The sequence below is a fragment of the Belonocnema kinseyi genome, chromosome 6 (genome assembly GCF_010883055.1).
Source record: "Belonocnema kinseyi isolate 2016_QV_RU_SX_M_011 chromosome 6, B_treatae_v1, whole genome shotgun sequence".
NCBI lineage: Eukaryota > Metazoa > Arthropoda > Insecta > Hymenoptera > Cynipidae > Belonocnema > Belonocnema kinseyi.
Window position 1 is genome coordinate 1,825,576 of NC_046662.1, and position 16,775 is coordinate 1,842,350.

The 16,775-nt window shown below is 32.9% G+C and overlaps 1 protein-coding gene across 3 annotated transcripts in view; it reads right to left on the reverse strand.

The window, feature by feature from the left end:
• LOC117174900 (RNA-binding protein Musashi homolog 2) overlaps positions 1 to 16,775 on the reverse strand; it is a 108,242-nt gene that overhangs the window by 21,932 nt on the left and 69,535 nt on the right. Inside the window, exon 1 of one of the 3 annotated variants that reach the window (XM_033364334.1) lies at positions 15,861 to 16,698. The exons of the other annotated variants lie outside the window; for them this stretch is intronic. Coding sequence (XP_033220225.1) covers positions 15,861 to 15,892 — 32 coding nt within the window. The 5' untranslated portion in view covers positions 15,893 to 16,698. Of the gene's footprint in view, positions 1 to 15,860; positions 16,699 to 16,775 lie in introns of those variants that run through there. 3 annotated transcript variants of the gene reach the window in all.

The window sequence follows — 16,775 nt, forward strand, 5'->3', positions numbered from 1 at the left end:
CACAAATCTAATACCTTCTCTGATGTGAAACCACTGTAAATTTGAAATTGCACGGCTTTACCTTTTTTGGACACACACGCTCGTCAGTGCCACCCTGTATAGTACCAATATGAATAACAACAAATAACGAGCGGCTGTTGAGACACATAAAATCCCCGGTTTAAGTTTCACATTGCATATTTTGAATCAACTTTCCAATCAAATTAAATCAGCAGGCAGAATCAAATTCATTTCGAAAGATTATTGAAATCAGCCCAACATTCGAAATAAATTAAAATCATTCATTCCAGTTGAATTCTCATTACTTCCGCAACACTCTGAGACAGTTTTTCACTCCTCTTTAATCTGCGAAATCATTTCAAATGTTTTCTTTATGAATCAGATTTCGTTTTTTCGAATGATTCCATTGTCATTCCAAATAATTCTGTATCACTGAGAACCAACAGCTTTTTATGTCTCAATGCATTCTCATTCTGAAATCTGTTCTTATGCTGCATGATTCCGTTTTCGCACACGGAACTGATTCCACATTTTTCGAAAAGTTTCTCGGTTTCTATAATCATCAGAAATATTTTAAATATGACTCATTGTTCAGAGTTTGACAACTAGTTTCGAGGGACATTTCCATCTTCATTTATCACGTATAGTTATCCGCACTTTCTATAAAACAAGCTAGTGTTAGTACAATTTTTTAGAATGAACTCATAATAAAACCTGAGGTGTAAAACTAATACTCAGAATCAGATAAATCTCATTTTACGTGAAACTGACGTTTCTTGACACAAATGCTATTTCCTCTTTTTAATGTTAAAAGGATTTTTATTTATCTCACCGAATCTTTCTGCCAAATAACTCTGTATGAGCAAAGAAGATATTCACTTGTTTCAAATTAAAAAAAAAAAAAACTATTCTTTCAATCTAGGTCAATTTTTGCTCTGAGTAAAATAATGAGTAATTATTCCGTAATTATTCCAAGGAGAAAAAAAACAATCGCATGACTTTAAGTTCCAGGTCATTTCAAGGTCTATTTTTTATTTACCCAGACCGCAAACTTCTTCTTTTTGAAATTTCCATGTTGTAACTCAAAATTTTAATAATTTTGGAAAATTCCCTGTCTCGGATTACCATTATAGTTCTTTTTCAAAATTCCCTGTTCCCAATCAAAATCATAATTACTTTCAAAAATTCACTGTTCCAAGTACGATTTATAGTTTTTTTTCTTTAATTCCTTGTTCCAGATCTGAATTAGATTTTTTGTCGAATATTCTCTGATCCAGTTCAAAACTACATATAGCGACTGATGCGGTAAATTCCCTGATGCAGCATGTAAATTATAATTCTTTATGGAAATTACCTGTTCCAAAGGGGCCATTACAAAATACATGATACATTTTTCAAGAACTTCTGACTAAAACGTAAAACGCATTTTGTGAATTACCCCAAAGTGTAAGTTATAATTACTTTGTAAAATTCCCTGCACACACTGAAAATTATAATTCTTTTTTAAAATACTGTGTTAAAAGACAGAACTATAATAAGTTTTCTAGGAAATTACTTTTTTGAATTCAAAATTACAGATAAATTATCCAAAATCCTTTGCTCAAAAAACTATAATCCCAGTTTATATATTTTTATTTTAAAAAGATCGCGCCTTACACATGCAACTCTGGTACCATGGAAAGTTCGGACCTCCTTTTCTAACAATAAAGGTTAGAAAAAGAGGTCTTTTCAATTTCGAAAGTTTGGTAATAAACATTGTGAGCGCAGGTTGCGCTTGCGCTTAGGTTGAGGTGCAGACTTGGTCACAAAAGGAAAGTTTTAGGAAAGAGCAATAGATATCAAAAATGTTCGCTGTGGTCACATAAGTAAAGGACGGAGAGATAAATAAAAATAGAAGAATCGCTTCTTCGATTCTGGGGGTAAAGAATCGATTCAATACAAAATCGACTCGTAAAGAATCGATTCAAAGGATCGATCTTTGAAGAGTCAATCCAGAATAATCCATACCTAATTTAAACTTGTTCAATACTTGGGATGAAGTTACAAATTGAGAATAGAAAATCTATAGGTAGATGAGGAAAATATTGTATTCTGAGTGTTTCTCGTGAGATTTTTGTTTAAAGTTGCCACTGAACAGGTCAATGCGCAGAGGTAAGAGGCACGAGAATTTCTGAAAGATCCTTTCCTTTCAACGAAGCACTAGGCGCATGTAAGCGGCTTACGTTACGGTTACGCGAGGCACACAGCCTTCGATAAGTTCAGAACACTGCATTAGCACACTACTACAGCATCATCGATTGTTCCATATGGTTGAGCCAACTTCTACGTATTCTATCAATCAATGCTAGAGACCCATTTTTTCTACCAGCGACTATACTGTGTTAGAATAACAAACTGAAGAGTTCTAGGAAAATATTAAAATCAATAAAATAAATAGTTCTGAAATTCCCATGCCAGGAAGTGTTTCTCTCATTTAAAAAATATATACATATATTAAAGCGCAAATGCTGGATGCCGCAAACTGAATACAAATGCTACATTGCAACCTCTAAAATGGCAACTATTATAGCAATATCTATTAGAAAACCCGTTTGCTCTTTAGACTCCCTATCATATCTGTAATGTATATTTTACGAAGGAGAAAACGTTTCTGCGAGTCTCAGCAGTACAGAAATACTTGCTGGTTGAGGATTACTGTCTCAAGACAGAAAAACTAAAAGCCTTTTCTCTCTGTGAAATAAAACGAGAATATCAAAGTAGCCTATATTAATTTTCTCATATACTGGCACAAAGAAATATAAATGTAGACCAAAAATTGAAACCCGTTATAGGAGACTAGACCCACGCTTTTGTCTGGACAGCTACCAAGTTTGTAGGATAGGTTTAATATCTAAGTTCTAATTTAAATTCAGGACACCGATTTCTTCAACCAGGGTGTGGGCGATAAGACGCAGTATATATCGGGCAATGGTTAGTTGACTGCACCAAGGAAAGTTGTTCTTCTGCAGGAACTGGTTTTCATACTCGTCTGTTTTTTTTAATCATCAGACGATATGAGATATGTAACTTTTGAGTCTTGAATGATTGGTTATAGAGGTATAAACTAAAGATTTTCGCTGACACAATTACTGCGTCCATGCAATCTGAATTTTTTCAACTACCCATCTAACGGTTATAAAAAGTATTGATAAACTTAAGAGAAAATAGAGAAAGCGATGATGAATAAGTCGCAACCAGATTTCAATTTCTTATGCCAATATTCCGATAGTATTTTAAGTTTTTGAAAAGCATATCTTCAGTAGCTAAATTTCTGTGAGCCAAGCAGCGGAAGTGCCAATTCGCTGGAATAAAACTGGGTGCCGAAAATTCTATATAAGTTATTTGGCAATTTTCCGATAAATGTTAGTACTCGCCACCGCATTATGCACTGTTACACCATGCAATTATTCCAATAGGCCGCAATCCCTGAGAACGCACAAGCATAAAATTGCGATATCGATTCCAGTTCAGATTATTACCATTTCCCAATTTTTCCGTAAAAAAGATTTATTTCTTGTCGAGAAAACCCGGCGTAATACATCTTGGATCCTGATGCCAAAATGCGTTATTTTATTGCACATAAATCAACGTAGTTGGCGTTTGTGCTCATCCTGTGGGTTACATTTTAACACTAAAGGGCGCTTGTGGAGAGAGAAAAAGCTCTCGATATTATAAATCAGGAGGGATTTATTATTTGCGTTCGAGTATAAAACTCAAGAACCTTCTCGAGTACGTCGCAATTGATTTAATACAATTTCAGTGTAATAATGTCCATATAAAGCATACGTTGAAAAATTCCTGGGAATTGTATAATTTAAAATTCAAAAGACTTTTCAGATTGTATTAGCTTTATGATGTATGTATTGTTGTAGGCAACCCTATTAGATGTTGCAAATGTTATGCTTTCAAATCTCCAGCTTCTAATGCGTTAAACGAAGATTGGGGTTTCAATTTATTTCATGTTTCTTTTCGCAGCTCCGATCGTTATTTAAAGGGAGTAAAGAGTCTTATATTTTGCAATGCCTAATCGACGATTTAAAAACGAAGGACAAAATTTTCACTACTTTTTAATGCAAGCCTTATTATACTAAAAACTATCAAAATTTCTTTATGATACTGTTGGATTATGTCAACTATTGTATATATGTATATAGAGCAAAAATATAATCTACGATTTCGGAGTGCTGAAAACGATATGTTTTAAGTCGTGTGTGTTCTGCGGTTCTAAGAAGTTTGGCCTAAAGCTTCAAGAGCTCGTAATCTCGGTAACATAAACAATAGCCATGATTGAAATGTGTATGGTGTATGAATCTGATGTTTGTGACACGTTCGTTCTTTAGTCGAATCTCGCATCTCAAAGAGTAAAGACCGCCTTCCAAGTGCCTTTAATAAATTGATTCTTTTTGAATAAATCTTTTATATTTGTTCATAACCTATTTTCCAGTAGATACCATCATGGAATGAGCTATTAATGTCAACTCGATGGTACATTTTTACCACTTGCATAACGTGAGATATAGGCACAAAAAAACGGAGAAATACAGAAAAACGATGAAAAAGATATGGTAAAAGAAAGAGAAAGGGAGAAGCGAAAGTTTGCCTGCAGCCCACTTGACCGTGTAAAATGCCATCACAAAAAACGTTCAGGTTGGAGTATTAGATCACAGTTGAAGAAGGTGTGACTGTTCACGGTCTTCACTACAATAAATAGTATAACATTTTAGTGTAAATATAGTACACTTAATACTACAGTTCATAGTTTGATAGTACAGTAATTTATGTATATATAAAGCTACAAAAAATTTGACAGCACATACAATACACAGTGCAGAGCTGATGGCGAGCTTTGAGCAGCTTATATTTAAGTCTGAGAACCATTGGAATGGGTAGCAAGGATGATAGACATTAGACAAGGATGGGTGGGGTATGGTGGGAGCAACGTGAGGAAACCCGAGTGAGAGAGAAAACTACCGAGACGAAGAAGAGAGAAGGGGGTATAAGGAGGTGGGGAATCAGTGTAACCACGTGCATCGACCGCGTGTTTGATTTCGTCGTTTCATCTTACTTGTATGATAAAGACAGACGAACTTTCAAGCAAACGCAATGCAAACTGACGAATTATGTGCTGCCTGCCAGACATGACAATTATCCGAAGACTAGAAACATCTCGAATTTATGGCATCATTCGGATAACAGGAAGATGCACGCAAAATTATGTACACCTAGATTAAAAAAGTTCTCTAGATTTTGATCAGTGAAAGTGACAAGTGCCCCACTGAATGATCAATGCAATCTTTTATTGATTTATTTGCCACAGTGACGCATATTTCTCATTCGATGATTTTACGGTGTTGAGCAAAATGCAAACATCAAGTAAAGATGGAGGATGAAAAAATGACATGTTTTGATTAACGGATCAGAAAAAAAAAAAAGAGTTCATCGGGTAGCCAAATTGGGACTTGATTGAAAAGACCCATTTGCAGGCGTATATACAATGTAAAGGATCAAAATGTTGGAATATGAGCAAAAATAATTCAGTAATATAAGAACCTATTCAGAATAAGATTTTATGATTATATGTACGTGTCTAGAAACGAGAATGTGTGAGGTCTTCAACAGAGTGTTTATGAAAACTATATACGAAACGTAAATTAAGAAACTGATAATCTTGTGACTGAAAGAAAGAACCTTTTTACTTTGAAGTTTGAATACGTCTCTCTAGGGTAGTCGCTGGTTAGTTAGTTCTTCAATAGCTCTCAAGGAGTATAGACCTCTGAATAAAAGAAATAATCTCTATGAAATAAATTTTGCATCTTTTTGCATTACCTGCATCCCATAGAACTAATACAAAAGAAATCATCGAGATGCCAATTTCTATTTTTACTTTAAATCTCTGACTGCTTTAGATTCAGATTGAGGCCCGTGAAGGTAATTTTGTGCCTTATGTTATTACTTAATCACACATCTTACTTATGAAATGTATGATAATTTTAAAGCACTGAGACTTTTCACAAGTTTCATCAATATTTCGGAGAGTTTCTAAAGTGTTAACAACTGTGCGCGCTGCACGAAACATTTTCAATTGCCAAATAAGTCTTTAAGCTCTGTCATAAAGTTCGGGAATATGTTATAATTTGCTCTCATAAGTTTCTAGAGACTTTATTATATATCCCAATACGAAGTGGCACTTAAGCTGATTTACCTGCGACGTAAGACTAACCCTCCTCCTTTGTGTCTATGGTCTACTTTCCATTCTGTAGTTGATCAAAATTGCTTGATCAAATGTGTCATACTAATATGTCTTAAAAAAAGTATAAAGCAATGTCTAAAGTTCACACTGAAAAACAGAAAATAAACTTTACAGCGATTTCCGACGAAAGATTCTTTGCAACACAAATTAACTTCACAGGATAAACTTTACACAAATATCGGTTAAACTTTCTTTTGTTTTTCCATGATCAACGCATGTATTTTGAAAGACGCGAAGTTGGCTGAACAAAACTCTATCGCTCTAAAAAATGTCCCGCAACACATGTTATTCTTATTTTTTTATGTGCACGTCTTGAAGTTACTTTGATATAAATTTTACAAATGAAGCAATAATGGAGAAATGAATCGTTGATGATTTATTCACTCGCTTAAGTTAATCGCAAAGTCTTGAATCGAGAACAAAGGTGAGATTATTTTGAGACCATGTGACGAGGGGGTCACGTGACCAGATCCCTACCTTACCGACGCTTTTTTTAATTCTCAACTTATCTTCACACCAACTGCCACATCGAGCTAGAAATTTCAAATTCTAAATAAGAAGCTCCAAGAAGGGTGGTCCTCGTCCCAAATTTTCAACTCGATGTGGCACTTGTGTGAAAATGAGTTAGGGAATTAACATTGTCGGTGAGGTAGGAATATGGTCACGTGAACCAATCTTCATTTGGGCCTAGGGTGTAATTTAACCAAGACTTCTTCTGTGATCCATCACTGTAATACGACAAATTTGTGTTCATGTAAGTAAATTAGAAGGATGTTAAATAAGCAATGTCTTTTTCTAACATGGTGGTATGAGTTTTTAAGTCTTTGTCAGACATTGAAACAATGGGTTTAGAGTTACAGAATAAACCAGATTACATTGGCTTTGTAAAAAAGTAGCGATGTTTTACTTTCGTAGAGCAGGAACGAAATTACACGCATATAGAAAAAAAAATAATAGAAATTAACAATAATCAATATCAAAACAGCCATACACTTCTTACTGACTGTCGTGGATTTCCTCAAACCTCCACGTTTCAAGACCCCTTGAACACGAAAAAAAACTAGTTTTACGATAGTGTCTGCCTGCCGTCGCTTGTATAACGGAAAATTTGTTGCAGACAATTTTTTAGAGGGGTAAAGTTTTATTCAGACAGCTTCGCGTTTTTCAAAACACATGTTCTCATGGAAAAACAAAAAAATTAATAAAGAGATTAAAATGAGGGAGATTCGTTATTATTGTAAGAAAGATAGTGCACATGAAATGTACCAATTTTGAAGGTTATGTTGAAAATCCAATGTTTTCAACTGCGCGTGTACCGAAATGCGCGGCACTCCTTCAAGGGATATAATATACATTTGCAACATTACACTAATGTTAAAATGATTATTTTAAGAACATGATCGAAATAAGTTTTTTTTACTACAAATTGTACACTGTTACAAAATTCTTGCCAATTTAGGCACTTTCAAAAATACAAGTTTTAATTAAATTCAAGTTATTTTTAATTAAAAGGGAGGGATCTGCATGCAGTTGTCAATGCAAATTCATTTATGAAAATCCTTTTCATTCTATCTTCTATATATTAAAATAGAATTTTAAATTTATGTTCATTAAAAAATCGTATAGCTTTTATCATAGTAAAATTAATGTAATTTAAATTGTAAAGTCCACATAATAATGCAGACAGAATCCAAAACCTCTACATAATCTTTCAGAAACTTCACTCAGAGTGAGTTATATAATTTTTTAAATTTAAATTAATGGTTAAAGTGAATGAAGAAATTCCTGAAGAATTTCACCTATTGCTAGTACTTTTGATTAAAATTCTACTGCCCATTCTCCTAGGTTCTCCTAGACCTAGGTTTGAAGAAATATTTCTTGAAAAAAATAATAATCATTTTTAAACTGTGGTTTTGAGAAAAAAATCCATTTTCGAGTTTCATTACATTTTTTTTTGATAAATTACAATGTGCTTGTAACAGCCATGGAAATATGAAAATTGGATCTCCCAGAACTGACTTTCTCAATTATTTCAGTAAAACTAAGAGATAACATTTTTATATTTATAGGGCTTTAGAGCACATTTTAAAATATCTAAAAAAAAATGTAATGATGAGCAAAAATGTATTTTTTTCAAAAGGGTATTTTCTCAAAACCTTCGTTTTATTACGAATAATTAAAAAGACACCTTGAGGGCATGTGAAACACTCAAATACCTATATTACCGACCTCATCATTTCAGTTCACTGAATTTGTTTTAATTTAGCTTTTTTGTAAATAAAATATCGGACTGAAACTTCGGGAAATGTATCAGAAGACCATAAAGTACGTTCATGTACTTCATATGAGTAGAAATTTTGATCAAAATGATTTTCAAAAAATTACCTGAAACCATTTTTTGACATAGCCTAGAATTTGTTTGAACCTAAGAACTGTTCTTATATTAAAAATATCTCCGAGGTTGGCAAAAACGTACATAAAAACGTGATGTATTTTCGGCTCTTGCATCTCAAGAAGTTGAAGGCCGATATTTTACATATTAAAAAAAGTTCTTAGGTTCAAAAAATTTCCATTTACAAAGAAAATATGTCAAAAATATTCCCAGGTTTAATTTCTTTGAAAATAATTTTTAGTGAAATTTCTTCTCAAATGAAGTACATAAATGTAGTTTATGATCTTCTGATACATTTTCCAAAGTTTCAGTCCGACATTATATTAACAAAGAAAGTTCTTAAGCATTCTTAAGTTCAAAGAAAATTCAGTAAACCAAAAAAGTGAGGTCGGTCCTATAGGTATTTGAGTGTGTCACACGCCCTTAAGAATAAATTCTAAATGCACAAATGATATTATAAATCGGGAATATTTTGAATATCCACTAGTTACACGCTTATTGGCATTTTTAAGACAGTATTCCACTTTGAAACGCTCGAAAAAAAAGCTATTTTTATTTAATTTTTCTGAGATTATTAATAATGATATTGATTTAGAGGTTCTTAGGCTTAACAAATGCACTCTTAGAATATATTTAAAAAAATGCATTTATTTTATGCACTTTTTATACATAAACACGTAAGTCAAAGTCAACTCCTCAAAAAGTAGGTAAATAATTTTATCTATAATTTTTTGCAAAAAGCTGTACAAATAAACGCACTTTTTTCGCCCCCCCCCCTCCCGTTTTTTGCCGCCATTTTGTTATTCTTGCATTTATACCAGAAATCCTAGTTCAGCCGGTTGCTGAGTCATACTGGATCAAAAACGGTTGAATTTTTTTTTGTTTCGAACCGCCCATTTTGGAGATTTTTACAACAGCGCGGACCTACCTACTTTTTGAAGAATTAGCTTTTTTTGTGAATAAAAAGTACATCAAATAAATGAAATTTTTTGTTAAATATATTTTAAGAATGAATTTATTGAGTCTAATATCATTATTAATAATCCCAGCAAAAATAAAAAAATAGTTTTTTTCGAGCTTTTCAAAATAGAATGCTGCCTTAAAAAGTGGGGTTTCTTCATTTTAAGAAAAATGAGGACCTTAAGTAATATTCTGTTCCACATTAATTTTTTTCCTAATCCCATTGGTAAGTAAAATAATAGGTTTAACTTGAAGGTCAGTTTTAATTGTACTATATTTATTTTCAGCGCGGCAGCGACTTTAAAATAATAATCTCCACACGCGGGAACTCTACTGCCGTGCAAATGAAAAAAGGCGTATCTGCAATTTTCATCAAAATTGAGTTAGGACCGTAGTCATAATATAGATAATATAGCCTTTACTCATTGATAAATGGGGAAAATGAAAATGTTATGTTTAAATAAGTTGTTAATTTTTGAGAAATGGCTTACCCGTATCTGCAGAAAACACGTGAATGTAATTTATAAATAAGCGTATCTGTCAGACGCTCCGTATGTGCAGTGTGCACTGATGCGCGCACGCGACATTCAGATACATACAACTTTGGTGAATCAAGCCTCAATGAAAGTTAACGTTAACTTTATCAACACGCAAAACCTGTCCATTCAGTAACTATTATTGTAAATATTTAGTAAAACAACGAAAATACTATAAAATTATGACAACAAAATATTGTGACAAACTTTCCAAGTTATCTGATATGAAGGTGGGTGGTCTTGAATCGTACATTTTTCGTATTTACGGTATCCACGATACTTCTCGTTTTATATGATATGAATGAATGACAGTTTGAGGCACTTCGAGAATTCGAGAGAAATTTCTATTTAATTTATAATTATTTGGCTTCGATTCCATGAAACATAAAATTATATTTCTAATTTAAGTCTTATAAATAAATTGAAATTTAAATAGTAACTTCTTACTTACAAAATTTACAAGCATATAAAAAAAGCTATAACTTATAAGCATACCCGTTAAATTTGTTGATTTGTTATGTACTTTATACCTGCATCATATACGTAAAATAGAACCTCACTCATATTGATTTGCAATTAATTTATTTTTAGGTCAAAACGTATTTTCATTGCCTATTTTTTAACTCAACATGGTAAAATCATACACCGGGAAAATCCTACACCCTTGGATTCTACAAAAAAAAAACTATACGCGCAATAACTGTAAAGAGTTGAAAAACTACTCTTTTTTCAACTCTTTTACATTATTGCATGTAAAGTTTTACATTGTAAAATTAAACGATGTAGGGTTTTTGAATTTTAAATTACGTAGTGCAGGGTTTTCACAAACGCAGTTTAAATCAGCAAATTCACCGCCGCCCCTCCATGTTTTATTCGAAATATGCAGCTTTAATTAACCCTTTGCGGTATACATTTTTCTATCAAAATAATTTCACGGATAGAATATGCGCATCTTAGGAGACTTTCAGGGTCACTGATCGCGAATAAGAATTCAGATTTCCAAAACTCAAAATGGCGGACAATTTCATTAAGTCATTAGATTTTCATAAATGGCGTCCATCATTTTGGATCCGCCATGTAGAACTTTTAAAATCTGACATCAGATCCGTTATCAGATACCCCAAAAACCCCAAGATTTACGAAAATCCATTTTTTTAAACTCGTCCGCCATATTGGACACGCCACTTAGAATTTTGCAAATCTGGTTTCGCATTTATAATCAGCGACCCCAAAAAACCTAGACTAACCAGTTTTATTCTAACTTATTCAATACGTCGTTCAAAAATAAATTATTTTGTAAGAAATACCAATTTTCGAAATTTTTTTATTAATAAATACACCGGACTCTCGCTTTCAGTCAAGTATTGGGGGTTGCCTTCAAATGGCCTTAGACTGATTTCGAGGGGATAGAAACGTAAACAGTGAGTGCTGCCTGACTCGTTTCCAATTGGAATATATATAATGTTGCAACTGCTCTCGCCCTACTCCCCTGAGAAACTGCGTGAGCCAGCTGTTTTAGGAAGTCTGAGAAGGGGGTGACTGAAAGCGAGAGTATGGTTTCGTCAAATTTTCATGTATGAACAAAGTTATAAGAAAATTTGAGACGTCTTTGAAAGTAGCATAAAATTTCAATATTTGTAGACTCATTGCGAGTAGCAGTTATGCTTGTTCAAATTTAAATTTTTCAGATGCTACTTTAATTCATACACCCAGAGAAAACTTCGAAGCACTTGATTGAACACTAAAAATCTTTTTCTTTTTGTTTTTTGAATAACAAATTATTTATTTAATTGCTTTTATGCGAGAACGGTTTCGCGAAATCGCCGGTTGAAAATCCAAAATGTACATTGTTGGGTCACCCTACTGCATGTGTTTATCAAAATTAAAAAAGGTCATACAAATGACAATAGAACCGTTAAAAAAATGCGATGTATCCAATTATTTTTTCTACGCTTTTTTCCAGTTATATTTGAATTTCATTAATATACTTCTTCATTGTTCATATATACAGTTTCCCTATAAATACAGATTGATAGGGCAGTAGCAGAGTAGGATGCTCTAAAATAGAGAATTACTCATGAAACTGCTAGGAATACAGTTTTCACTTTGTCCAAAATGCCAATGGGTCCCGAATATCCAGGGTTTTTTTTTTTTTTTTTAATGCTAAACTACAGAGTTTTTTTAGGATAATATATGTAGTAGCATGCAATTAGCGATCACCAACAAAACAATAAATTAGGTTTAAGTTAAAAAATTGTATAATCTCGAAAAAAAGGTAATAATTGAAACGATTTCGCAAATTGTCAAAAATGAGACTGTTTGGGACTCAAAACATTGGAACCTCGACACTTGAATCAATTTAAATTCAGTTTAGCTGAACGAAACTATTCTAGATTAAAATGTTTACGATTAATATTTCATGTAGAAAATTAAATTGACTAATTTCATCTCTGAGGTCGTCTCATGGTATTAAACAGAATTACATTAATTTCAACTCGAGCATTCTAAAAAGTATAAAAATGTGCCGCCAACTTCAACACTACCTACACTGAGAAAAAATATTACTTGGTTCAAAAAAATGCAGCACTGAATACGTCCAATCAAATATGTTTTTGATCTAAAGAAAAATTGCTTGTAACAAATGTGAGTTTTTTATTTTAAAAACGATATTTCTTAAAGTAAGAACGTTTTCCTTCGATCAATAAAATATTTGATTGGACGTATTCAGTACTGAATTTCTTTGGATCAAGGAATCTTTTTTTTCAGTTCATTAACAAGAAAAACGAATCGGGCTATAATGAGTTCATTCCCGCCCACCGTCAGCCCCAAAATCGGCGCTATTAAAGAGTTTCACTGTATTTAAAAAATTTACTTTTTAATTTTGATTTCATTAGAGTTTAAAATTTTTTTTCCTAGGTACAAAAAATTATTTGATAACAGTTAAATTGAATTGAAGATAACCATTATTTAAATACGCAGTTTGCTAACATGTAAAACTAAAGTTCCTTTCTGATTCAAAGTTTTACGTACTTTATTACATATTGAGAATGCTTCGTAAAAAATTATTTATCAGAATTTTTTTGAAATTTTTTTAAAAACAAATATGCGGCACTTAAAATTTTGCGAATAGCGATACATTTGGTATAAATTGAATTGAAAAGTGTGTAAACCGAAAGAAAAAACTGCAGTCAAAAATTAATTTTTATTTTTTAAGCAAAATTTATAGGTTTTAAAAAAACATTTTAAATTATTAAAAATGTATCAAGATTACTATTTATTTATCACAGGCTTCATAGTCACTTTTTGTAATTGAAAGTTTCTTTTTTTAACTGTCTACTATTATATTTTTGCTGTTAAGGAAGCAAGGTTTTTACACAATTTTATTATTTGGATGAAACATTTGTCAAAAATTCAATAATTTTGTTATAAAGTTATCCGTTTGGTTTAAGATTTAAACAACTCGAGAGACAATTTAATTAGTTTGAAAAAATTAGGCAACTTTGAAATTTTTGAATTAAAAAATATTATTTGCTTGAAAATACGTCTTTTTGGTTTAGAAAAATCATCTCCTTTGGGAGAAATGACATTTTTTTAAAATTAAAAATGTAATTATTTAAATTAAAATTCATCTTTTTTGGGTCATTTGTACGGTTTTTAACGAACAATGAAAATCATTATTGACTGGAATAGCAATAATTACATTTTTCTTTAGAATTGATATGTTTTAGCTGAAATTTTTACTTCTTGAATATAAATTGATTCTTTTTTGCTCGAGGATTTATAATTTTTGTTGAAATTTCAACGCCGGCTTGAAAATTCAACAATTTGGTTGACATTTTCTTTTTTTACTGTAAAATTCAACTTTTTTTTTAGTAAGAAATAAAATCTTTTTTTCGTTAAACAATCAAATATTTGGTTACAACTTCTTTTTTTATGAATTGTTTGTTTTTATCGAAAAAGCAACATTTTTTTCTTCAAAATTCGTATTTTTTGTTTGAAATTTCAAATACTTGGTTAAAAGTTGAACTAGTTTGTTAAAGATTCATAATTTTATTTGAAAATTAATTTTTTTTTAATTTATCTTTTTGGTTTGAAAATTGAATTCTTTTGTAGAAATTTCGTCTTCTCGCCTTGAAAATACAATGGTTTAGATGAAATTTTTGTTGTAGATTGAAAAATATTTTTTAGTTAGAAAATTTAGGGTTTTGTTACAATATTAGTCTTTTTAAGTGAAGTCAACTGTTGCTTATTTTTAATGAAAATATTTAATAGTTCAAATATCAACTATTAAATATTTTCAGCGAAAATTCGTTTTTTCCTTAATTGAAAATTCCTTTATTTGGTTATAAATTTAACTACATGGTAAAAGATTCATCCATTTAATTGAAAATGCAATATTTCTACTTGAAACATAAACAAGTTTGAGCGCTTCAATGTTCAATTTGATACTAGTAGCTAATTAATTTTATTTAAATGAATTTATTCCCCTATTTTCGTGAAAAATCTCCCCATTTTCCCTGATTTCGGAGCATTTCGGTCTGTGAACCTATTTTTATTTTTGATTCTTAACTACAGAATTGATTTATCTTTCGGGTTCAGTTTCTCGATTGCATTGCTCGCGATTTTTTCGGCGTCAATCATGTCCCTCAAATCTGCAAAATTAGCTAACAAGTCGTTTAGATTCAGAGAAAATATTGAAAAATGGTATCATCAAAAGAATCTTTTTTAAAGCATCTTGTTTTTTAATGTCTCGAATTTGTGTCTTTGAACCTTCAAAAATGAAGCAAAAGCTTATAAAAGAAACAGAGGAAAATGATCGATTTCAGGATTTTTTTTCAAGTTTGAAAATATGGGGACCAGTCAGTAAGCATATGTTTATTGACATGAATTAAAATGATATCGAAAATGATCCAAAACATGTAATTTTAATTCTTTTTAATTTACACAATGTTACGGGAACAAAAACTTTTTCGATCACTTCGTAAAACTAGAGTTCTCCCTTTTACGGAATCATTTCCTGCAGGTACTACTTGTATTTATTGTTTTCCCCGGTAAGAATCTTTGCCTTAAAAAGGTATTAAAAATTTTGAATCCCTCAGAAGGCCGTCTCTGTTCTCAGTTTTTTAATCCACACTAGGCGGCGGAAGTAATACGAACCAATCCCTCCGTAACCTTCAATAAATTAAAAACACAGTTTCCGTTTGAGGCATTAGAACGCGCTCCAAAAGCATGAAATTTGCAAACTCTAGCAGAATTAAATACAAGAATTTATCTCTTTATCGTAAAATGCTCGCTTTCTTCAAATGTTAACGACTACAAAAATATAAAATCATGATAAAAAAATTCAAAAAATTTCTCTTTCGCCAGAACCTTCTGGGTGGAAAGTAATGTTGAGACAACTTAAAATGCCGCAAAGATTCATACTGGGAGGACGAAAGCGGGATCCAGAAGTTTTCAGAATTTCTCACGTTACCACTGGATGAATGTAATTTTTTAATACATTTTGATGCAAGCCAAAGGACAACAAGAGAGGACTCGGAAATTCGGAGTCTTGTTTCAATGCCTAAAATGAGCCCTGAAGTGGGCGATGCTCCTGTCCTTTAGCATCCCCAAAGGGTTACTTCTACCTACCTCAACCCGAAGCTAACTTTTGCATGCGTGAGTACGAAAGTGACTTACTTACCCGACTGTCGGAAAAGTAGTGTAGGGAAACATCCTGGGACGCCAGGCCACTTCCAGGATTCTGACACTCGGGACCCGTTCTTACACCTAGAACAAATCGACTCTCCTGCAGTCGCCACCCTCGATTGCGTTCTTCCTCACGTACAGCAGCTTCACTCCTTTGTTATGTTTACAAATTATTATCCTTCTCATTCGATATCTCTGGCGTATCTGTCTCCTTTATCTCGTTTTCCGTCGCCGGGAGCACTGGACATTCAAGTCCAAGGTCACGGACACGAGTCACGGACACGAGTCACACACAAGGATGTGTGCACATTCATATGCGTGCGTGCAGTTTTTATAAATATTAGACAATATGCATTAGCATGAATAACACAGTTTGCACAACTTTTCAACAACAAACAACAACAACAAGGAGAATAGGAAGAACAAGAAGAAGACAGCAGGTGTCGACGACCCGAACTCTCGAGGCTGCGTTTCGTTCGTTTCGTTCGTTTCGTTGACGAGACTGAGAGCTAGACGCCTCTCTCTGACAATGAATGGCCTGCTGTGGCTTGTGCCTCCTCGCTCGAACAAAGGGACAAATTTTTAGAATTGTAGAGGGGAGATGGGAGAAATTGACGAAGAAGCTCTCTTCTCTGTTATCCTCTTTCTCTCTCAATCACTCACTCGCGAATTTGACAAGAGTCACCCCGGGAAGAACTGTAAAAGTGACGGTTCGAGTCGACAAAAGTGCTTCTTCTTCACCTCTGCGATGACAGGAGCGTGCAAACTGCAAACCAACTGCGAGAAGCAATGTGATCGGCGTCTCTGGCTGTTCGCGTTGTCCGCGCGGCAGCTGTGCTAGTCGCCGGCCCACCGGTAGGGGGTGATGGAGGGAAGCCTTAAACCAGCAAAATGTGCTGGGCCAAGAGGG